Source organism: Magallana gigas, chromosome 3 (assembly GCF_963853765.1).
Source record: "Magallana gigas chromosome 3, xbMagGiga1.1, whole genome shotgun sequence".
Lineage (NCBI taxonomy): Eukaryota > Metazoa > Mollusca > Bivalvia > Ostreida > Ostreidae > Magallana > Magallana gigas.
In genome coordinates, this window is record NC_088855.1 from 15,269,516 (window position 1) to 15,294,988 (window position 25,473).

Consider the following 25,473-nt stretch of genomic DNA (forward strand, 5'->3'; position numbering starts at 1 on the left):
TGGGACGGAGCGATATCCGATACAACCCTCAAGTCGTTCTTAACGATTTGAACAAGGTGAAGTATAGATTTTTGTATCATATTGACCATTGGAGGAAAAATAACACTGACTCCGTCAAACTATAGAGAGCAAGCACCCAGGCGTATTAACGCCCTGTAGTGAGGATTTGGAAGGCCTTTCAGTTAAATCATAAGCTATAGAAAATATTTGTAGGAATCAAACGCTTCTTTGTATACAAGAATGGCAGGAAGGTTTTAAATTGTAGAATTCGTTATTCGGTGAAAGCTTTCAAAGCATTCTAATGCAATATAGATTACGTAAGAGAATCTGCATAATTAATTAAGATAATTTATAACGTTAGAGAATCTGCCAAAATTAATTAAGATAATCTATAAGCACGACTACTGCATGCGCATTATTTCGATTATTTCCATGTGCGCTCTTCCAGTTCAAGGGATCAAAGTTTTGTCGTTTTAGATACCAGCGTTATTGTACATGTATATTTTTTGTATACTACATGTATATGGACCACAATCACTTAATTTTAACACTTATTTTTATATTCGTCGTAAAATACAAAAAATATTTCATTTACAATTATTATGCATTATACAGGATATGTATTTGCAAGGTAGTCCAACAGAACTTGATTAGTTATAAGTTGGACAACAAAAATTTATTCATCAGTAAATAAAGGATTTTCGATATAGAATCATGAAATTTTTACGCCTTTATTACTAGCATTTATTTTGATGTAAATTCATTAGGGTCTTCATACATAAAATGAGTTCTATAAAGTAAACTCAAGTCATCGTCATTACATTCACTAAACCATGAGGATCCAAATGGTGTATGCAAAACAATGAAAAACATATCGTTCTTCTTCAGTATAAGTTTTGCCTGTTTTGAACATCACCCAGACAGTGTATCATGTTCACACAGCTGGTGTATTACATTTAGAGTTCATAGCTCTTGTGTAATCACCGGATGGCTTGGATACTTATAATGCAGTATTTTGATTTATGCTCTACTTGAATTATTGGTATGTACTAGATATGATGTACATCAATATTTATATGTTTTGATCAGGATATAATCATATCAATAAAATTTTCAACCCATTTGTGAGTTTGTTTTATACGTAGGTAGGAGAATGAGGAGGATAAAAGACAATAGGGAGAGCGTTAATGACAAAAGATATCAAAACGGTGAAATGTGCCGTTGATAAGGTAAAGAACCAGATCAAAGCTTATAAATGGTTTTCTTTACGTTGTCGCATCATATTCAAAACATAAAAGATGATTTATTTATTTATTTATTTATTTTTTTTTTTTGGGGGGGGGGGGGGGTCTTACGACTAAGAGTGATCTATTTCAGTTTGTTTGTAAGTGTCGAGACATCATAAATAGATTAAGGCCTATGGAGAATACTGCTACTTTACCACTGACGCCTTTTGCAATAATGTCGCATAACGTTAACAGAATTGCGACAGACGCCGAACTCACTTATCTCAAAACATAAAAAAATTGTTTTCGTTCTTAATTTTCTTATACATCAATTCAGTACACTAAAACTTTCACACTCATCAAAAATATTCATAAAAATGTAGCAAGAAAATTATCATTGCAATGGACTAAGTTTGGTTTTTATTATCTTAGTCCATGTACATTAATATAGTACAAATCGTAAACCGTAGTCACTCTGATCTGTACAAAATTTAGGTTTTTCAGATCCATAATTTGTTGATGGAACCAATTCTGATTCTTAAGAATCTAAATTGTTAAGAGAAAGTGCTAGTAATAGCAATACCACAGGGAATACTATATGTCACCATTTTGTAGCATTTGTAATCTGTATGTCATAAGGAATAATAAAAACAAAGCCTGTCTGAAAAAGTCTGATTATCATAATTTGTTGTGATTGTGTGTTATCAATCTTATACAAAGGGAAGCATTTCCTTGCAAGATTTTTTTAAAAAATTGTAATACACACGAGGAATTTAGAAAGCTATATTAAGGATGACGTTTACTCAGAATATAAAAAAATTCCACTGATGATAATGAAAAACCAACTATTGTGTGTTATAGACCTTACATGGTAGTGTTATTCTTCACTTTCAAAAAAGTATGTCAATGACCTACTTTTTGAGTTAATGGCCATTGAATATTTTTTGAAAATTTAAGAAAAATGCATAAAAATTTTACACTATGATTAAGATTTTCTTAATTGTGAAAATAATACAACTTGCTTAACTCTTTAACAAATGAATGGTAGTGACATTAAATAGATACAAAGCATTAAGTTTTCATTCACACTTTTTATAGATATTCTAGTCCGAATTTCCTCTATCAGTTTTCAAATTACTACTCATTTTTGATTCAATATATCAAAACACTGAATGATGATAATGCTAAAACATTTATAGTATTAAACTAGGTATATTGACCTCTCTTTGCTGGCATAAAATTTATATGAGGTAAATGATCAAAATTTTGAGATATGGTGTCTTTTATCATTTTCAAGCAGTTTTCAATATTTTTGTTGTGTGTGCTATACAGTTATCTAAATCAAAAAGCAAGATAAAACCAACAGAAAATATGCAAAATTATGTTGACTAACAAATAAAATCTTAACTTTAAACATTATAGTACTACTGTCCTTTACAAAAATTTAGATTATTGATAATCAAAATTTTGTCATGTACAAATTTTGATTATCAATAATCTAAATTTTTGTAAAGGACACTACCAAGAAAATTTCAGTGGAAAACGAAATCTGAAAAATTTAGTCCGAATTTCCTCTGTTTTGCTTAAAGTCAAACTGTGTCAGAGCCTAATTACATAATTTAGTAAAAATATCGATCGTTATGTCAATAATAATTCATTTCATAAATACTTTTTGTATTTAAAACAAATTTTACTCATGAAATTGAACTTTTTAACAATCCGGATTTGAGAACTCAAACCCTGAGTAAACAACGTCCTTAATCAAATGTATTTATAAACGTAAATCTTGTACCTTGTACACATGACATTTGATTTTGTTTTAAAATGCGTTACGTATTACATATTGAACGTTTACAATATGTTATTTTTTAATCTGCATTGTATTATTTTCCACTTTCATTGCATATGTTTCTATTTGACTTGTATAAAAATATAGTTTGTATTGTAAATATTATAAAGTATTTAATATTTTTTATTTGCATTGAATAATTTTCATGTGTACTGTACGTTAGGATTGTTAACATTGGTTCAACAGATTTAATGGGCTGAGTTTTTATCATAACAATTTATATTAGGTATAGTTGGTTTCATTTATTTTTTGAGCGTATGTATACATGTAATATGTAAATATATTTGCATACTACATTTATCATTCACTGTGGTAAACCGAATTTAAAGCTTCTGTTAAAATGAATATTTGTAATGACCTTTCATTTTAAAGAAATCATAGTACATGTATTATACACTACAAATATTTGATAAAGCAACCGTAACGAGCCTTGATGTTATCAAAATACAAGGAATTATCTACAAAGAATAAAAAACGATTATTACGTTTTTTGTGTTTTCATCAAACATTAAGCATCTTCAACCTTATAAGATACACGTACATTCACCTTAGTAACAATGAGGGAAATAAGGAACACAGGATAAAGGTTGATGGCAATCAGAAGGATTGTCAAAAAACAATTACTTAATAATTGGAAGCATTGATTGGAAGGAATCCAGACACAGTTCGGTGGCAAATGATGATTTGAAGCATAGAATATAAAAAAGAAATCAAAGGGAAATATGCATAGATTGCGTAGTCTTCGCTCAAAAGCCAGATAAACCTTCTTGATTTCAAAGAGCCATAGCAGAGTGGCCAACAATGAAATAGCCAGGGGTACTGCTGTTTGGCACAACTAACTAAAACCCAAGTTCCTGTTAAAATTGTTCTATATTCACTTAAAGGGGCATGGTCACATTATTGGTCAAAATTTATTTTTACTTTTTTACTTTTTACCATGCTCCAGTTAAGCATTTCTAAAAGTCAGCCAATTTTAGCGACATTTGTTGAGTTATAAGCGAGTTACGGAGCTTACGGAGCTTACAATCCTTTGCTATGTAACAAAGATTTTGTTTACATTTTGATTATTGAAGTGAAAATTCCATTTTAGACCTAAAAATAAACGTGTTGAACGTTAGGAACTGTTTATTTATGCTTAAGATGAATAAGAAGATGGGCATATTAACTTGAAAAAGATTTTTACAGGTATATTGAACCTATGTAAACAAAAACAGGACAGAAACCTTGTTTACATGACAAACAATTGCGAGTATGTTTTATGCCTATAACTTACTTGCTTAAACATTTTGAAAGAGATCTTGGAACTCATTATGGAACAGCTTTTCAGATGAGTGATGTTGTACATCAGCATTTTGTTCAAGTTTGTCATTTGATTCGATTATTCTTGGTATATCAGGTTATGTTTATGTAATATATTATACTTCCCTAAACGTTTGGTAGAACAATAACCCCGGATAAAATCGAAGTTATTTTTAAGATCTACATAAACAAAATTATAATTAAATTACTCCAAAAATAAAGGATTGACTTACAGGGAGCAACAGTTTCGTCGTTCGTTTTGCAAGATGTATTTACCATTGGCCACTGTTTATTTATTCTCATGGTTTATAACCGATTCTCTTTGACTTCTGTAGCCGCCATCATCATCATCATCAGTATCTCAACCAATTATGGCGGCGATTTATGAAGCGGGTGACGCTAGATTAGTCTAAGCAAATATTATCTGTCAACGATCAGTCCTACGCGTAAGAACTTCTGAATGCTATTCCTAAGGTCTTTAATTGTGTGGAACTAGGTTCAAAGAGAAGCTAACACGAAAATATCACATGAGTTTATTTGTCTTATTATTTTCTTCTGTACACTTTTTTAAAACAATGTTTCTGGTGCCATTAAGACGAAAATCAATACTCGTTGATGCTTATTCCGTGTTAGAAACAAACAGCTATCAAAGGTTCAATACATTAATTAGGTTTACTGTAGATGTGCTTTAAATGCATGTAAAATATTTGAAGAATTACTTGGATGTAAAAAAAAAAGTGAAATGGAAATACACATGTACATGTAATTAGCGACTGCCAGCATTTGCATTAATTTTATGATGATTGGCCTTACTCTCCATACCATTAACCTACTGAAATATATATGTTCCAATAATTTTCAATTATGAATATACTGATCATTGTGGTAACGTTTTGAATTAATCAATAATGCATTGGTGTATTCCAGGGACCTCTGAACTGGGAGTAGTCTAATAAACAAACTAAATGATCATGATGAAAAATATTTTTACCTTCAAAGTGTAAACCTTTGGTCCAAACCAGTCTTGTGGTAGCTTTTCAAAATGCTACCATCTCTGCTTGAATAATCCGTTGTTTTGAAATATTTCGAATGGATTGTCTCTTACTTACTTTATTTGCTTTCAATATCAATTATCGATAATTAATCTCACTGTTCGTGGTGACTTGATCATCATTGTTAATTAATTGAACTGATCGTCAGGTATTACGATTAATAACTTACAGCTTATTCAATCAATAACACTGCATTATACAATTAATTCCTCACCATGTTAAATAAATCATATATCAACAAGCAAAGAGGGAGTTGCTGCTCTTTGAGAGACGTATTTCTTAATCAAGATCAAGTCAATTGATGCATGCAACTGATATCTATGACGTACAAATAATGACAACGCCTAAATATTAATAGATTAAGAGGGATATATATTGTCGTGACCATTTTAACTGTATTGGTCTCCTTTAGAAGAGAGTATCATAAATTACTGGAAAATACTCAGATTTAAAAGCGAAAATTAATTGATTTATTCTTTACTAAATAGTTATCTATTTACAACTGTACAAATCATTTCAAAAAAATTTAATGTAGATGATATTGACAATTTGTGAACTATTCAGCCTCCTTAATCAACTTAATTGGACTAAATGCGCTCTGTGCATGATTCGATGACAAATGCAATCTAGAGCGTAAACATCTGGTGACTGTTGTCTTTTAAATTGGCTTTATTAATTGTTTTGCAAAAAAATCATGAATATTTAGATGGGACTTAAGTGTTTCATCTTTCCAGAACCAAGATAAATATTCTAGAGATGATATTTGAGTGACTTTTTGTATAGAAATCGCTTTATTACCAATATATCACGATGTCTCGAGTCTTACAAACATATCAAAGTTCTGATTTGACATTGTTATTCCCTTTCCTTTTTTGTTCAGTTTTATGACTGGGACACATACTGAAAGGAATAAAGGGTTAACATATGGAAATGATTTCCTCGGTTTTAAAAACATATCTAATGGACCATTTTCTGATACTAATCATCGTTGTAATTGCTGTTTTTGATCGGTTTTATTGGTTTATTGGACATCCAAGACAGCAATCTATACCCTCCCCCTATCTTTTGTTTTCATAAAAAGTCATAGTTTGAAATCTTTTACCTAATTTTATAAAACTTGTGGCATTTTCTTTGAGTTGAAAACATTTACTGGAAACATCAAAGACATAAACATGTACAGTCTCTGTCATTTCCATCCAATGACACTTTGATTAAGATGTTATGAGGAGGTTATAAAATGAAAGGTTATCACTTTTATGGGAGTATCTTCATGAACACACATGCCTTTCAGTAATAAACAAATTAAAATTGATATGTAGAAAGATTTCAAAGATGTCTTTACCATGTGTTCTCTCTTTTTAGAAATAGAAATTTTAAAAGAGTTAAAAATCTATGAGGAATTAAGATGAAAAATAAGACACCTTTGATTATTTCGTAACTTTGCGGAAAATGTAGCAAAACTTTTTTTCAACATTCACTAAGTTCAACTTCACTTTGCTTTTGCTTAATGATAGTTTACTGTCGTTTTCGGCACAGACTTACCGTATACTTCTTCAACCTGTCAATATACAGGATGCGTCTAAACTGAAAAGTGTTCACTGTTTTGTGGGGTTTTTTTGGTTTTTTTGGTTTTTTTTTTTTTTGGGGGGGGGGGGGGGGTAAATATGAAAGTTTGGACCCCAGGTAAGTTAAAAAATTCAAATTGTCAAAGAAAAAGTAAACTTGAACAGTGGACATGTATGAGTATACTTTGTCCAGTGATATTTGACCAACACACTTTGCTTATTTTTCAAATAAATATACTATAGGTTCTCGGATATCCTTTTGCTTGTATGAAAAAATTTCAAGATTTCTTCTTTAAAACGTCCTTTTAATATTTTATTTTTAAGGAAGAAACGCCGATTTCGAATTGCATATAGCAATCACAGTAAAGTATCTCAATGATAAGGTTAAAAGTTGAAAAAAACTGAGAACTTACAAAATGGATATATATTTTTCACATTAAATTCCCGTAAAAGAGAAGACATTGCATGACATTAGTTGACATTTATTTCATCGTCAAAAAGCGATCATATTTTAAAAAAATCAGAGACATGTTAAAATTTTATTGCTAAATTAAAATCATTGTCATTGAGAAGCCTATAGCCTGACAATGCAGGTAGCAAATGCTTGATTGCGAGTCAATTTGGTTTAGAATAAGAAGACTAATACTGAAGTTAAATTAAACAAAGGCACCACAAAGCGAAATGTGCATACTTTCTCTTTAGCACACAATGACTACTCAACATGCAAAATCGACCGCGACTTTAAATATTTCTTCCAGACTCACGGTCAATTTCCCTCTCATTCACACATATCAAACGTGTTACTATTGCAAGTGGGATTTTAACAAATTAGTGTATGAGCAATAATTTAACCTACGTGTAAATAATTTGCAAGATACATTTTAATATAGCAATGTGAATTAAATCAATGAAGATAATCAGTCAGTCAATTTGTGCATTTCAATATTAATCATTTTTTACCAGATTAGTTAACGCGGCATTACAATAAGATATGAAAGATAAAAAGAAATTGATTGATCTTTAATTACCCATATATATTGTATAATTCACTTAAAGCATTATTTCAGATTAAGTTTACGAAAGGCTTTACGGTCAATATATCCTCCAATGAAAATAATTCAGAATAAAAGTTTACATGATGTGTAAAACATATGCACGACATTTCTCAATTTTTTTTTCTTGAATAATTCTATTAAAACTTTTCCTCTGTTGTGTTATCATAATTTTTATTCAAAAATTTATTCCTGTTTTTTTATAGCTAAAACTTGAAATGAATGTCTACGATTGTCAACTATGACAATTCTTATCATTTAGCGTATCATATACGAGGTAGTCTGTCCTCCAGGAGTTTCATTTTGTATAACTTTTCCTAACTCTCTAACCCTTATATTTATATATGTTTACCTCTGACCAATTTATAATTTCTATGTATATTTTAATGTTATTTTTTGTCCTCATGTACCATATGTTTGAAATGGTTTTGAGCGAATAAATGAACTGAACTGAACTGAACTGAGCCTATGAATTCTTAACGATCATTGGTTTTAAATCAATCTAGCCTAACGATTATTGGTATTTTCTCAATTTATTTATCATAATTGCAATATAATAAATCGATTCGTGAAATTTTATCAAAGCTTGTGTATCGTTTTAAGTAAAAAAAAATATCTAGATATTTTATCTACAATCAATATTTTTTTTAAATAAACAAATTATTGGCTAAATAATTAATTTATTCACTGATCTTTGTTTGATAAGGCCAATCAGTTTATATTGAGTCACAGTCAAATGCCAGTACAAATTCTGAGATAATCATATTCAAATCAACTTAAAAAGCTTCTGATTCAATTCAAGATGGCTTGATAATTGTTTATAAAAAAAAAACTAAGACTGACAATTCTCGTCAATAATTCATTCAGTTAAGAAAATAAAAATCTTTGGATACAAGAATAAGAAGGTGTCACAAGAACATAGTCACGTGGTCACCAAAAAGGTTGTACTCACGGCTTGGGAACTCGTGGTCGTAAAGTCTGTATCGGTCCGCCCCGCCTCGGTATCTCTTGAATGTTGGTATCTCACCGAACGAAAACATGTCGCATTCTTGTCAAGCAGCAGCTACCTCTGGAAATATTCAAGGAATACCAGCATGATGAAGCTTTCAGTCTTTACGCTTCGTATTTCTTCGTGACAGGAAAGAAAAATATCGGTCTCAATATCGCGTTCTAATAAAACGGTTTTTTTTCAACAACCTATTTGATATTAACGAAATATGATACGATCCGCATATCGTTTCAATGAATTCAACTTCGAGACATATAGACAGTCCATATAGTAAAGGGAAAAGGATGTTGGCACCATTAGCATTTCGACAGGTCATTTTGTAACAAACATCTTGATGATATATAATATAAATGTACAAAACCAGTATCGTAAAACTTATTTGTAGTTTATGGCGAAATTTAGAATTTCACTTCTTCAATTAACGATTTAATTAGAACTGTGTTCCTTGTTTTTGTCTTGAAACCATTAATAACACCATCGGAAATTCGTGTCTTCTAAAAGATACTGTTTAGTGGGGGTTTTTTGCCCTTGCCATAAAAGTACAATACAGAGGAAACTTTCTTACAAAGGATGTATTTGTTTCATTTTCACGATTGCTTTATGTATCTGTATATTATGCTTTATGATTTTGTTTAAAAATGACCTCTTGTACATCAACACAAATATACATGTTTGTACAGCACCATGCTTAACAATATACATGTGTATTAACCTTCTATACAGTAATGAAACGATTTTATGTGCATTAAAAAAACAGAATCTTTTGTACAACAACAAAAATACTTTTGCATATATTATTCTCTACAGCAACAAGAAAAGGCCATTGTATATCACCATCTGTTTATCATCAAAGCATATATAATATTAAAGAACCTTTTGCATATCAACTAAAGATTGCAATTGTATACAACCTTTTGTACAGCAACAAAAGAATGCTAATTTGAACCATTGCTGGCCATCGTTCCTTAAGCTTATTAGAAATCGTATGAACGCCATCAAATAGGATTATATTTGCTCTCTGTTTTTACACATGACTACTATAATCCGATCAGCACAAAAGTAGAAAAAGGCTGTCATTCTCTGAAGAATTTTTTTTAAATTTTTTCTCTCTTTAGTTATTCATATTTGATGGGGGTTTTCCATATACATGTTAGTTACAGATTCCAAAATTCTCTCCTCAATAAAAGGAACTATGTTATTTTTTGTTAGAGAATCATTTGGTGGCAAAGTCTCTCATCCTGACACGACACCAGTAGGTTATTGGTAGATTCTTTTAACAATCTTGATTGTACTATTCTTGAAAACATAAGACAAGAAAGGTCTTATCACCGAGAAAAATCTATTTGAAGGCAACGAATTTCCCTAAAGGAATACATACCTAGACAGTCCTTATAAGGTGTTAATGTTTCGTGAGACAAAGTGACAGTCACTAAGGAACGCCAGAAAATTCGTTGGGCAGCGCACTCCTACGACAGCACTAATCCAGACAGTGCTCACTATTGCTGGTGTGTCATTGTTCAGTGAGATTCAGCTTTTCAATTGTATTCTTCTTAATATTTCAAAGCGAAATTATATGAAACTTTTCATTAATTAATCATAGGTAATTTTATAATGCCTTGACAAAATTAATCTTTTTTTAAGTTTTAAAAATCTGATGCGTAATTTGTTGATCACCCAGCTTCCATATGCAATATTTAACTAAAAGTGTTTTTACAAGTACTAGTATATGGAATAGAGGCTTTTTAGTCGATATAAATGTACGTGTACTTGCAATTCGTTCTGTCAAACAAATTTCCAAATATAAGCAATGTAGGTGCTTAAGGTATTCATTATAAAATGGAAAAAATGAAATCAATCTGATTACGATACAGTCGGCAAGTCAATTCAATAATGAAAAACTCTAAGATCGATTGATTACTGGACTATAACTTTTCATTTGTTAAAAAAACGACAGAATAAAGTGTTTTCTTTTCGGATATTGCCGTGATTTGGCTTTTGCTTCTAGAAGTCAGCAAGAAATGAACCATTACTTACAAGTTTTCCCGTGCAAAGACAGGTCACAGAAGTTATATTTTTGTCATATAATGTACAATTAGAAATTCAAGTAAATGTTAACTAAAGTCAGAAATTTAATTGTTCTTTCCCATATTCATAAAAGAAATAGTGTCGTGTGTACCTGCTGCATGTCTATTTTGCGAGACCAATATTGGAAATATAGCAAAGAAAATGGTGGTTTTTTTTACTTTTCATTTAATAAAGATTGCATCTTTTTTACATCAAGCTTGTCTTTCCTTTATGAATAGCATGCAAGAAATTTAAGATGACAATCATTCTAATCAAGTAAGTTGAATAATGATGTCTAATTCAACTCGGCTAACGTTGCATCAATTTTGAAAAAGTAGGGGGGGGGGCAGACTCATCCAAAAATTCTTACAAGGAAAGAAAAAAAATTCTCTATAACTTCAACTTTCAATTTCCTTATTTTCACTTCAATCTTTTTTTACACCTCACCCCAAAAAAGAAAAGCCAATAATATTCCCCTTATAATATGTAATTTTTTAAAAGAAAAATGTTTACTGCAGCCCCCCCCCCCCCCCCCCCCCCCGACGCTACGTGCCTGTTTTGTATCAATACTAGTGCTTAATTTTCTTTCTGCATGTGAGTAACATAACAGGTAATTTAGGTAAAATCTTACCTTGCCACAGCATTAAAACTTAATCCTTGGAAAACGAGTCACCTTTAAATATCCATTACACGATTAATGAGATGGCTAACACTTGCAGTAGAACTATAGAAATCAACAGCCGCCAATTGCAAGTAATCTATGTAAACTGAACAAGCGGGAACTGCAGTACTACGTTAGAATAATTCCCAGCCTGCCTGAGGTTTATTAACCGTGGAAGTAGAATTGTCACTTTTTGTATCGATGCCTTTCATCACTGGTATTCCAACTCTGGTTTTATTGCGCATACCCCGTTATTTTTCATTCAAACATATGGACACAAACAGGTGGGAAGGACCAATGTTTACGTCCCGTAGGGTCATAACAACATCACCTATAAACACTGATGTATTCCACAACAACTACATTTTATTTTGATGATGGGATTTGATTTATTATAATTTTTTACTGAGAGCTTTGCTGCTAAATCCCAATGGTCGCTGTAACACCTGCAGGTGTGTCCTGATTCTGCGGTAACTGCTCTAATATTATCCTTTGGTAAATATATTGTTCTATATATATATGGTTTACGATTTATAACAATTAAGACATATGGAAAGCACGAGTGATGGCACTTAGAGATCCAATCATTAATATTTCAAAAGTTCATGAACCGGCCACAAACGAAAAGAAAGGAATGTTCGGTGTTGTTCAGTGCACTTAGGTACGTAAATAAAAACTGCTCTTGACGTCATCAGTTTCGGGCCATAAATCTGTGTACCCTGGGATTTGTATCTACTGCCCTGATTAGAAATCGTAGATTAAAGAAAAATAAATGCAGCAGTAAAATCAGTTAAACAACAATGACTTATGCAATTAAATTTACAGTTTTATCTATAAAATGCATTTATTAATAAAAACCTAGTATTGCCCTTGAACATTCTCTTGTTGACACTATGGCATCAGCATAATGGTGTGATTTACATGAAATTCTCCAATATCCTGGCACTTTATGAACATGTTGTTTTTAGAGATTAGTAAGCTGAAGGAATATTTCAACTGATCATGAATTTAATCTATCTCACTTTGTTGTTGTCCACTCCAATAAGAAAGTTTGAACCAATTCATTTTCAATCAAACTGGTTACTTTACCAGCATATACAATCTTCAATCTAAGGTTGGGTGGTAAACAAATTAACAATATGATTTTCAATAAATTTTTAGGTATGATTTGATAGTTTAGCCATAAACTATCATCTAGTCAAGAAAAATTTCAAATAGTGAAATTTTAATGTTTTGCTTGATCTTTTTACAGAGTCTTTCTTCTTTATGAGATTAATATATATACTTGTATAGTCTAAAAATGGTACCTAAGCTGTAATTGTATTTAAGTGTATATCGACGTCTATCTAAATCTTTTTACGTGGTTTTAGCAGATTTGTTTAAACATCGTTGATTTTTTTAGAATAAAAATGGCATTCTATAAGTTTTGTCATGGACGTCAAGAACATAATTGTATAATGAAAATAACCAGTATTATACATCAAAATAAAGTAATCTCCTTCTGTATACATATGTATATAAATATCATCGTTACTTGAGACTACGTCAATTTATATAATGCATAAAAGTTGTTGCAAAAAAACAAACCTAAAACCATTAGATTTGTCGCAGACAATTTCATGTGATAGTACAGGTCATATCAGTGTATGGATTTTCTCTGAATTTTATCGCTTAAATCATTTGATATGTTTACTTTTCTAATCAAAGCCTACATCCATCTCGATTATCGAAATGTCCAATGTCCTACAGGGGACTTTTGGTTCCTGGAGTGCTTCATTACAAATAGACAAGAGATCCTTTGAACCCTGACAGTAATGTGGACAAAGACCCGCCGATGACTTCTCTATCTTGACAATCTTTTTTTAACAGGGAAAACTATTAGTTTGATGAAAAAATTGTCTAAGCCAACGCAGTTCCGATGTTACGGGTATTGCATGATGGCCTTTTCACGTAATACTCACATATTTTATCTGTACATTTCATCAGTGCAATAGAGATATGCACTGCTTGTAATGGCCACAGTGTAAGAGATAAACTTTCAGTAAGAATGGAATAATTCAAACTGCTCTGTTCACCATAACATTGTTATAAAATTAATCACAATAAAGATTTGATCCACTTCACAAAAACTTCTAAGTACGATACAAAACACTATAAAGCATGAGTGCATACAAAATAAGACCAATCATCGATTCAGTTTACTCATTCTTATGTATATATATTTGTGTACTACTTTTGAACTCATCCATTTACTTTGATGGAACAAAATTAATACATTATTAATCGAAATAGAGTTGACTTATTAACACTGCACACTCTTAAACTTTTCACCTTGCAATAACTCTTGGATTTAACACTTACTGGATTAATATAACAACGGTAGGTGCTGTACAGTACCTCCTGTTTTCCTCTCATGTTGTTGTTTGGTGATACCTCAGGCTTTGTCTCTCTCTGTTCCCTTTATTTGGTCCTTTATATAATAAATCATTCATTCTGAAATATCTCTATGAAGCTTACACGAGGGACTGCATGGATGTTGTGGATTATGTTTCCTTGAAGATTGGTCTCGTCTCCGCATGCCCATCGGGATATGGACAAATCCTTTTAATTTGTTTCAATTATTTTGTTTACATACAGTGTATGCAGTGGATATAAAGCAAGTGAGAATTGCAATTTCGAGCTCATTTTGATTTTAAGCTTGCTTCTGTGGTTCTCTTATATCAGCAGGCCTCGTGACAACGACAAAAAATTCACGTTTCATAGTACATAAAATATCATAATACGCAAAAGAATATTATATTATTCGACAGAAAATTAATTAAAATAATCAGGCTTTATATAAATTAGTTTAAATTTCACATTCCCGTACATGTAGTTTGTTTCAATGATATCAGTATAACATTAAGCATGCTTCTCAGAATATGCTTAGGAAATCTATAATCTACCGCTGATTTCTAACAGCTCTATACGTTCGGTCTTTGGCATACCGTTCCACAATTTATCATTTTTCAATTGATGAATAGTCATGTTAAATCCAGAAAACATGATCGGCAAATTACATTTGATAAATTGTAGCAATTAGCATTTATGGAATGATTTCCAGAGAAAGATCATCTGAACAATCTCTCTTTTTCTAATTTCTATTTATTCTTATATTATATAAATAAAGCTCATTACAGTCGATATTTACATCCACGTTGGGGGGGGGGGGGGGTTGGAGGGGGGGGGGGGGGGGTAATAAATATTTATTACTGGTTATTCAAGGTTGATAAATCCGGGGACAATTAACAGTCTCATGGCAACGTATTTAATCTCCATTTATCAAACGGAAGCAATCGATTCTACAGCTTTGCTTGGTTTTATTTAGCCTTTTTCGTACGCGTTCATTTTTATGACTGTCCCTCGTGTGTTCTTCACTGAAATTTTAATCACCACGCAATTCATTTTTTTAGTACACGGAAGAGGAAAAAATTGACACTGTTGAACCATTTTGATCAGTAAGATGGGGTGGGGGAGGTGGAAGGGGGTATGTATAAACGGGCACACAGGGCATATTTGTCAATGGCATTATTGTGTGTTGCTTGCAAAAACACGTCGAAATAGTTATCTACAACATGTGATTAACCATGTCCATTTATGGATAATGCACATAAAATTTGAGGAAAATCATATCTCCATTTCTAGTTCCCAATCAGATATCGGAGACGCTCTATTCTCTGTCCCGGTAATAACCAATCGAAATCTTTATTATTTGATAAAACTAATTTCCGAATACTGTGCGCAACCTGATCACATGATCATCCGGTGATTTCTCCAAAGTCATCTCTCGGCCGAATCCTGGAAAACTTGCTCTTCTCGAAAAAATGGCTATATAGTAGTCCCCTTCAAAGCTGGATGTATATATAGTCAAATTCACCTTTATAAAGCTAGGCAACCCGAGGGAAAAAAATCGATGTACATGTATTATAATATGTATACATATGTATTTTCCCCTTAATTCCACTTTGGTCAAGTCTATGAGGAGTCTATAAGGAATTTCTGCTTGTTTAATTATTTAATTTATCTACAGGCAAATACAATATACAGAAGGAAAAATATTAACTTTAGATGACCGCCCCGCCCCACGTTCGGAAAACTGTTTTTAAATGGTAGTTAGTTTCTATATTTTTTGGGGGGTAGGGGGTATTTTCGTCAAGATTTGGAGTAGGTTTGCACCATCATTACAACCCCCCTCCCCTTCAAAAAAAAAAACTCCGCTACTATACGTGCCAGATCTCCATGTAAGTAAAAGTAACCTTTTGAACTGCACTAGTTACATTTGGTTCTGTTGAGCATATCGTTGACTGGGTAATGTCTCTAATCAAGTCCCCGTCTTACTATACGGTCTCTATTTTAAAAATGCAATTATCAAAATGCCATCACTATATGGAATGTATACATAAATACATATATAAATGTAACATTTATTTCATATTATTTACGTTAATGTCCACTGCAAATTAAAAAATCTAGCAATGCAATCCATGTATATATTATATATATAAAATTTAAAATGTCCGCAGTATATGCAGCTGTTGCCGATGTTAATACGATGTCCTAGTACTGTACATAACATATTGTGATTGTGATCATAGACCCTGGAGCGGACTTCTACATGTACAATGTACGCCAAATCCTCGGTAAATGTACGTTTAAGGAGGCTGGGTTATCAACAAAGTATTCATCAGATTTCCCTTAAAACTCCTTTTATTTAAAGCCCAATAACTTATAAACTGTGAAAAATACAAAACAAATTTAACAGAGTCAGTCGGGGCTTTTGGCCACATTGCTCACCTGAGCAAAAATAAAATCAGCTTTATGGAGTCGTATACACAATTTTTAGATATGATCTGTTTAGCTATAAACTATCATTTTGTAAAGAAAAATATCATACATTTTTGCTTTTAACTTTTTAAAAGCATTTTCTTATTTATATTTATACCGAGCTCTTCCTCTGAAGGAGATCAATACAGTCTAAAAATGGACACGACCACCCTGTCCTCTTAAACGGTTTTATTTGCTGATGTGGCAAAAGTAACATACGTAACATTAAAAAATACTCAGATTTTAAATAAATGTATTGCTGAGTAAATTCACATAAATAATTAAATAAATAGTATGCGAAATAAAGTAAGATTGATCCTTTTAAAAGTCATTATTTTCATTCATATTTCAAACAATCTGATTAAAATCGATAAAGTTTGAATGCGGTTGTGTATCAGAACGGCTGATTTTAATGATATTGTTGTTTTTTTTAAAACCATAAACCATACATTATTAAAATTGTTCAAAAAATCATCTTCGCTAGCAAAAAGTTCCCTATTCTCATCTCAAAAGGGAGATGAGAATAACGAATCGGACACCTGGCTAGCTGGCGAAGACTATGAGAAATGTACTTCATCAACATTACCTTTGGAAGCATCTCCAGCTTTGGCTACTTAATAATGGTCAGAGACAGTGTTTTCATGCATGAATAATGGTTTGTACCTTAACCAATCGACATTCAAATCATGTAAATGCAAACACCATACAGATGAAACAGCTTGATCCGATTTTTTTCCTATATACATATATAAAATATAAAATAATTTTTCTTGCAAACCAATTCTTCTGAAAGTTAAATATTCGCCGAATAACACCCGCAGAATCTTCTAAACACCTCTTTTGAAAGATGAGAATATCTGAAGTAAGTAATTACGGAGAAAATCATTGTTTTTCTGCATCCAAAATTAGATCAAGTAATCTTGAATTTATTAAATGGCTTATCAAATATGATCAATGCCACTCTGTTTATATAGAATCTAATCGTTTTGATGGTTAGAAATATCTCAGACTCGAACACACCGATCAACATCACGGAAATAACAGCATCATTCTCTCGGCAGTGACACATGGCATTCTTTGATGAGAAAAACAACACGGCCAATAACAAAAATATAGCGGCACCGAAAAATGGCAGATGTTTTAACTTCTAACAAGTTAAAACCAGAAAAATAGCATCGTCAGAAAGCCAAAGAAAAAGACGCGTTATTTCTTAATGTAAAATCGAAGTATTTATTTTTGTGGGATTACTTCAGCGTGAAAATAATATTCGCACTACCATTGGAACTGGCGGCAGGGAACACGTGGAAAATGGCCGTGAAACAAAGACTTGCACGTAGGGATTTGATTTGAAATTATTTTATCATTAACAAGTATATTGCTACATGTAGTCGCGCATAGACTCAGTGAGTTGCAATAATGCAGTTCTCTTTTATTTTTGCAAAAAGAAGACGATGAAAAGGGTTAGAAATTTGGGTTTAGATTTGCAGAAACTTCTATGCTAGGTTTTATCCATCTTTATAGAAACAAGGGTGCCAATATTGCTTTTATACGATCACATCTTCCTTTTGAAGAAATACATGCAACATGTTATATCTGTATTCCATTATGGACGAGATTAGTCAAGCTGAATCTCGCAAAGATTTTATTTTACAAGGGAATATAAAGTGCATCAACAATTTGTTCTAATTGAACGTAATCATTCTTACTGACAAATTAAAGAGCGCGACCTCGTGCAAAGGCAAAAATTCCCTTTTCTTTTCATTTAATTGATCGATATGTACCTTTACACCCAATTGTAAACATTGCAGTATAGTCTGTGTTATTTCAGAGCGTTGTCCTTTTTTCTTTATCATTAACATCAAGTGTTTTTTTGAAAAATCAAAATAATTGCAAAATTTAATCATATATACCTACATGTCCATGATGAAAATTTAAACTAATTGATCATGAAATGCGATCTTTACAAATGCAGATTAAATCAACCTTGTTCGCGCTGAATCGTCGGGAAGCTATGAACGCTTACTGAACGTAGTAAGCTTTAACCATTTGACGGTTGATTTTCAAACGATTAACATAACCACAACTCATTTACATGAACATACATTTCAAATTGAAATATATGTGCGATGCTACTACAGACATTTCCGAATAATCCGACTTTTCTCGTGTTAAAATGTGCGGTAAAGAAATCAAAAATTATAAGAAAATAATGGCATTGCATTTCAAAGTTTCTATCAATAATGCTTCTCGTGTCGTTTTGTGATTTTTGGTATGTCCAAATCTTTCAATGGTTAACTGAATATCGATTCTATTAATTCGGCTGCGAAAGCACAAGCTGTCATTCTACAAGTACTTCAAAAGGTGTGTCCATAACATTAACGATTTTTTAATCTACCCTATATAAAGAGTATTCTTATGGATAATATTATTTCTAGTGAACACATGCTTTTAAATGGGTATATGTCGTTTCTTGTTGTGTCCAGTTTTACGTTTAAAAATCTACATGTACTTCACAATTACAGCGTTTCGCTGTGTCGATGGCTTTTTCCAGTGAATGAAGTTGTGCATTTACAAGAAAATAAAACCAAGCATGCCTTGTAAGACTTTTTAGGCAAATTATCAGAAAATGATACATAACATTTTTCACTTTTCCACTGAAAACAAGATAAGTTCCAATTCATGAAGGTTCTTACATTTACTCTGCGTAATTTGGAGTAAATAGATACCTTGTGTAACCAATATACTATTGGGTAAACCTCATAGGCAATCATCGCAGAAACAAGTGCCTGTACAAGTTTGGTTGAAAACTAGAGATGTTGAAAATGTGTAAAGCTTATAGACATATCGACAGACAGACGTCATATAGACACCTGATAATCAGAAATGTCTCCTGGAATATATAGCACAGGTGAGCTAAAAGATTAATGGGTCAATTTAGAAATTGGAGATAAATATGTGAAATAATGACATAAATCCATTTAAAATCAAACATTTATTTTATGTATTTCCCTTAATTTCTTGAAGCAATGTCATAATCAATAACATTTTAGTCAGCGTAAAATATGATTATGTTTTATTGATATCATCATACTTCAAAAGAACAAATTACAGAATTTTGCCAATTTCACTGCATTTATGTAAATTATTTAAACAGCAATTTGACTGAACACAATCACATTCTGTAATCTGCCAATATTACAAATTGCACTATATTACATGCAGATTGTCATTCCATCAGATATAATTGTATTTCGGTGCAATTTACATTACATGGAAATTGATACTTAATATATATATAATAATTATATATATCACAGAGGCATGTCAAAAAGTACTGCAATAGATGTTCACGTATGCAAGTTAATGACCATATAATTTCCTTTCTGTTCCTTTTTAATTTCAATGTATTCTCTTCTTTTTAAAACCTGAAATGGGGAAGATAACAGAATAAAATTGCATCATTTTTCTTTTGAAACATTTTCACTCTATACTCAATTTAACTCTTCTCAGTCACACCTTAGACCTATCTAGGTAACATATTTTGTTCCTATATAATTTATCATAAATGTTAAGGTTTTTTTCTATTTCATCTGTCAGTTTTTGAATTGGTAAGGTGTGACTTTTTTCTTACAGATGTACGTAAAACATATAAATAAGTTGAAATGTGAGACAAAAAAATGATTCTTAACAACATACCTTTCTTTCCTTTTTTACCCTGAAATGAAAAATTGGAAAAAATGAAAGAATGGTATGAAAAATGGTTTCCCTCTTATTAGTTGTTATTTCCTGGACTTAGATTAAATGTAGTATAATATGTGTTAATTTAATGATAATAAATGTACAACTCAAGAATTTTTTTTAAGTTGAGCTGCAACTGTTGTATGTTTCAATAATATGCATATATTTATATTGTTAAAACTTATTACATACATAATTTATAGTTGACTTAAATTAAAGTTTATGCAGTGAATTCATAAATGGTCTCTAAATCATGAGGAATAATATCAATAATCATTATCATAACTCTATATGCAATTTGCTGACCACATATGACCATTTAAATATGTCCTCTTATGATTTTTTAATAAAAGCATATATGAAATAAAAGTTTATGAGTTTTATACTGAATATCATGGGGTTTTTTTACATATATACCCAGGTAACATTTTAGATGAATGGGTACAAGAGCTGTTTTTGCAAAAATTAAGGCCGAAATTTTATACTGACTACCAGTAAGTATATAATGTTAAGTCTTGAATGACTTATTTGCCCAACTTTTTCCTTACGAGCATGTAAGGAGGAGGTAACGGTGAAACATATGTGTTATTAGTGTGTACATTTATTCCTAAAAGAAACTGTAAATATAATAAAAGCATAAGGCGTATAACACATATACATGAATGATATACCTTTCCACCATGTTTTCTTTTCTTCGAAGATCCTCCAGCCTAGAAAATAAAAAAAAAACCATACAACCTTGTGAAATGTTTCCTACTTCTATCAATGATCAGATTGATATATCCATTACACCTGAAGACCCAGCAATATTGACCCACCCAGTCAACTGAGAGCATTGTATAAATCAGACAATATTGATTCTGTTCACACCCTGCCATTTACAGGTGGGAAATGACAGTCTGGTCTGAGCCTTGTGTAATTTGCAGATAATGCACCAAACCTAAAGCCAGATAGTTGTGAAATTGGAGAGAGAGAGATGTCAAAACAATGTAAAAGTAATACCTGTGGGGCTCGGCCCTCTGTGAGAGCGCTGATGTCATCGAAATGCGTCAGATTGTTTAACGAGGACAATCCAGCCACTCTCTTCATTTCGTTCTGCAAGCAGAGTAAATACAAGTAATGATGAGCAATGAACATAAATCAATAACACATTGTCTCACAAGGGCTGTTGCAATCAGTAATATTTATTTGTCTTTTGAAATACAATGATCACCTTAACTGTTGCCAATATTTTTGCATGTTAGTAAATTTTGACATTCAAAATTACATAAGATAGATATTAAGATGATTTTATTCCAATTTTAGGCCAAAAAGGCATAAAAGATAAGTACAAATTCCAAAATAAACAATTTATAAAATTCAATATACTGCACTTATGTGTGATATACAACATTATAATGGTTTAAACAAGGATGACATGGGGGGGGGGGGTTAGTCTGTGAAAATTTGACAAAATAAAAGCAGTAAATATAAGTAGAAGATCACTGAAGTCATTTTTTGTACACAAGTCTTTGATTTAACCAAAATAATTAACTCAGTACTCAATTATTAAAACAAGCTGGATAAATATTGAATGACAAAAACAAGAAAATAAGATGATAATATCAAAATATCCATGATTACCTTGTCTTTCTTTGACACAGAAAATCTCATGAAATTCTCCTCTTCATAACTATAACACAAAAAGACACACACAGAGTTAAACTTGTATCAGGGATGACCATGGTCATCAACGTCAATTTACTTTTACTCAAGAAATATTACTCTTATAAAACATTCGTCTCTGACTGTCAGCACAACTTACTGAGTTCTCTCCCTTAATTTCCTTTCAGCTCTCGACCTCTGTGTGCTCGTTGTTTCCTGTAAATCAAAAAGATTAATATTTTTAATTAAAGATATGTACCATATACAAGAAAAAAAGAAACTCTTTGTCTTAATTACTTTAAAAAATATTAAAATAAAGACATTATGTAGAAAAAGTCATTTTTAATTTATTTCCAATAGGATAGTACTCATGTTACAATTCACTTTGTATGTCACACAATATTTTCATTCTTTAAGTTATAATATACTTGTACATAGAATTAAAAAGTATTTTAGCACATTTAAATTTACAATCACAAATGAAAATTTATAATACACTTTTCCTTTTATATGGATCTAATATTAGTTTTTATGGCAATAAAATTTCAATGGGAACTGAATTTTTTAAACAGCTTTTTTTATGTGTATTAGACAGTTAAAAGTTAAAATATATTGGCATGTAGAATTATTAAGTATTTTAGCATCGATAAATGAAGCATACATTTACAATCACAAATCAAAATTAAACACATTTCCTTTTGTATGGCTCTAATATTAATTTCTAAGGCAATAATGAAATTCCATGTAAACTAATTTTTTTTAACAGCTTTTTTATATGTATTTCAGACAGTCTGTTGATTTAATTAAACAAATTTTTATCGAAGAAATATATAACCAGGATTTGCAACAAGTTCAGAAACTAAGACAGCCCTCGTATTTCCCATACTTACCCTGATCTCTGTGGGTCCCTCGCTGAATTCCTCTCGTAGTTCCCTGAGCATGCTGGTACTGAGGGCCCGCTTTTTGGCCCTCTCCAGGACCTTTTGATCTTTGTCCATCTCTGTTTCATCTCCCTCTGACAAAAAGCAAACAAAATCATATTAGATCCACTATTTCACTCATAAGCCATGATAAACTGTAACAACTGGTTGAAATGAATCTTAGGCTATTTCTAAAAAAAACAATTCTTATGGTATAGAATCCCTAGTTATCTAATTAAAGGGATATACATGTTTGACTACTAAACATATATTTCTCACAACAGATTTTGATTGCTTTAATTAAGAGCTAATTCCTCCAACTGGAAAGTATGTCAACATCAATGCAAGTTTGTTAGCTAATTAAACTTGGCTTTATATCTTTGATGTACATTGTATTTTAATTTTGCTTGGTCTGATCAGAGGGTTATAATGTATGTAGTTACCATAGTGCATGGCTGTGAGTTTTGGTGGGTGATATATCTTGGATTTCTTTTCTTCTCCCTCCGATTCCGATTCTGATTCATCATCCAACTAAAAAAGATGTTTTATTCTTTAAAGGGTAATTGCAATGATGATAAATTTTTTAAAAATATTTTTAGATCTATCTGAATAAATATAATCCTGAAAATTTTAATGTACAAACATATATTCCAAGAATTAAATCCTTTATACCATATTTATAACGCAATCATAAAATGTATGCATTAATTCAAAAGTTACAGGTGAATTTACAAACCTTGCTTATGAGGTTTTCAGGATTAGCTCTGTATCTAAGAGGGTCTGAAGAATCTAAAACAAATGTGAAAGAAAAGTGTTAATTATGTTGATCTTGAAATAAAGATAAAAGAGTTCCATTGTCATTTATTTAATTATCACAAGCCTTACCTGTCCCACCACTGGCTGCTGTTCTGACTACTTTATCTACCTGGTATTTTAATTTCTTATCAATTGGTCTCATTTTTTCCAAAACCTAAATATTAAAAAACATATAAATGTTAAAAACTAAGGAAAATATCAAAAAAGATTAAACCATTTAAGTATATTATAAACCAAGGTAATACCATGAAAAGTCGACATATGTGAGGTGACACTGACCGTTCTTATTTCAATGAGTCGATCTATGGCAGGGTCATCCTGTATACTGGATCCCTGCGACTTCTGTAGGCTTATGTAGGTCAGATTCATCAGGTAGCTAAGTAAAAGCTGGTACTTCAATTCCAGAAAACTTATTCCCTGAAAATGGTGTCAAAAAATATAAAATTACATACAGTACCGATCAGACCCAACCTAACAGAAAGTAAACCAAGACTAAACCCTGTGTTTACTTTCGGCGTTTACTCTGGGTTTACTAGAGTGGGCCCAGGGTAAACCAAGAGAGTAAACTCCAATCAAAAGTAGACCCCTGAGGCAGAAGCTACATGTGTATTTGGATATATACAAGGGGTTGGAATAGCAGACAGTAAGATAATTAGATAAAAGACACATATACATGTACTTCACATTTCAAAAAGTAAACCCCGAAAGTAAACCAAGGGTTTAGTTGGGGTTTACTCTGGTGCTAGCACCAGAGTAAACCCCATAATCAGTACTGTATAATCAATTATTTAACTAATGCTTGAAAGATATCAGTTTGGTGCATTATTGCATAGGGACTATCCTATACGTTGATTTATAAGTGATTGATTCATTAGATTAGAAGTTGGCTTACTTTTGATGTATTGTACTCATTTTCTGTGGCTTTCTTCAGGAGGTGGTCTACTAATTTTGTCACATCCTGGGTCTGAGACTCCACAGCACTCAGTAGATTCATAGCTTCCGTTATCTCCTCTGTCGACATATTTCTAAACCTTTGTTAAATTATAATACCTATCAAGTTAAACCACATGTTTGCTTGAAAGACAGTCTGAAACACAATCATCATTATGATCATAAACCACAATACATCAATTATCGTTTTTCGGTTATCTAGTTAACCAATGTTAACAGGTCAATGCATTGATCTCAGATACATCTTACATACCATGTTTATGATTTCTCAGTAATAATCCAAAATAATTTACTATTATCTACGAATGCAATCAGTAATACATACCAAAATCATAAAATGAATATAATTTTTCGATTTTTTTTCCACGTGAATTTTCAGCGGAAATGCAAATAGCTACATAAATCAGAAACCATAACGGATACATGAAGTTCCGGAAAATTCTTTTGGAGTACCCGTTATTTCGGCTCTATCTGTGTTTGAACGGGAAGTACCTTTCCCCAAATTGAGTATACATGAACTTGTCGAATTAGATTAGAATTTTATAAAACCAAATATTTTTTTTTTCATTTTTCATCTAGGAAACTGAATAGAAAGACCTCTGTATACCATCATGGTCAACTATAGCCAGCTGATATTCTGAATCGTGATTGTGGTGGGATTGGAGGATCATTTTTAAGAAAATTTCCACAATCAAATCTATAAAAAGAAAATGTCATGTTTAAATAAAAAAAAAATCATATCAGATCTTTCTATTCTTATTAAA

At 31.6% G+C, this 25,473-nt stretch overlaps 2 protein-coding genes across 3 annotated transcripts in view; both read right to left on the reverse strand.

Annotated features, from left to right (window-relative positions):
• Positions 1-12,431, reverse strand: part of LOC117693017 (short transient receptor potential channel 7) — a 35,301-nt gene extending 22,870 nt beyond the window's left edge. The window contains 2 exon segments of the mRNA XM_066077727.1: positions 8,996-9,112; positions 11,748-12,431. Of these exon segments, the coding sequence (XP_065933799.1) occupies positions 8,996-9,083 (88 nt within the window). The 5' untranslated portion in view covers positions 9,084-9,112; positions 11,748-12,431.
• Positions 12,432-19,625: 7,194 nt separating this feature from the next.
• On the reverse strand, positions 19,626-25,116 carry LOC105322871 (neuroguidin-A). Of its 2 annotated transcripts, none has more exons than XM_034482904.2 (13): positions 25,035-25,116; positions 24,651-24,789; positions 24,038-24,175; positions 23,828-23,912; positions 23,679-23,731; positions 23,386-23,473; positions 22,913-23,037; positions 22,183-22,238; positions 22,002-22,050; positions 21,381-21,473; positions 21,050-21,088; positions 20,337-20,355; positions 19,626-20,065 (listed from the first exon to the last, which is right to left on the reverse strand). In XM_034482904.2, the coding sequence occupies exons 2-13, from the start codon at positions 24,777-24,779 to the stop codon at positions 20,040-20,042; spliced, it is 900 nt and encodes a 299-aa protein (XP_034338795.2). In that variant the 5' UTR covers positions 24,780-24,789; positions 25,035-25,116; the 3' UTR covers positions 19,626-20,039. The 2 variants fall into 2 exon arrangements, with proteins under 2 accessions (XP_034338795.2, XP_034338796.2); XM_034482905.2 differs by lacking the exon at positions 25,035-25,116 and adding an exon at positions 24,963-24,986.
• Between the last annotated feature and the right edge of the window lie 357 nt (positions 25,117-25,473).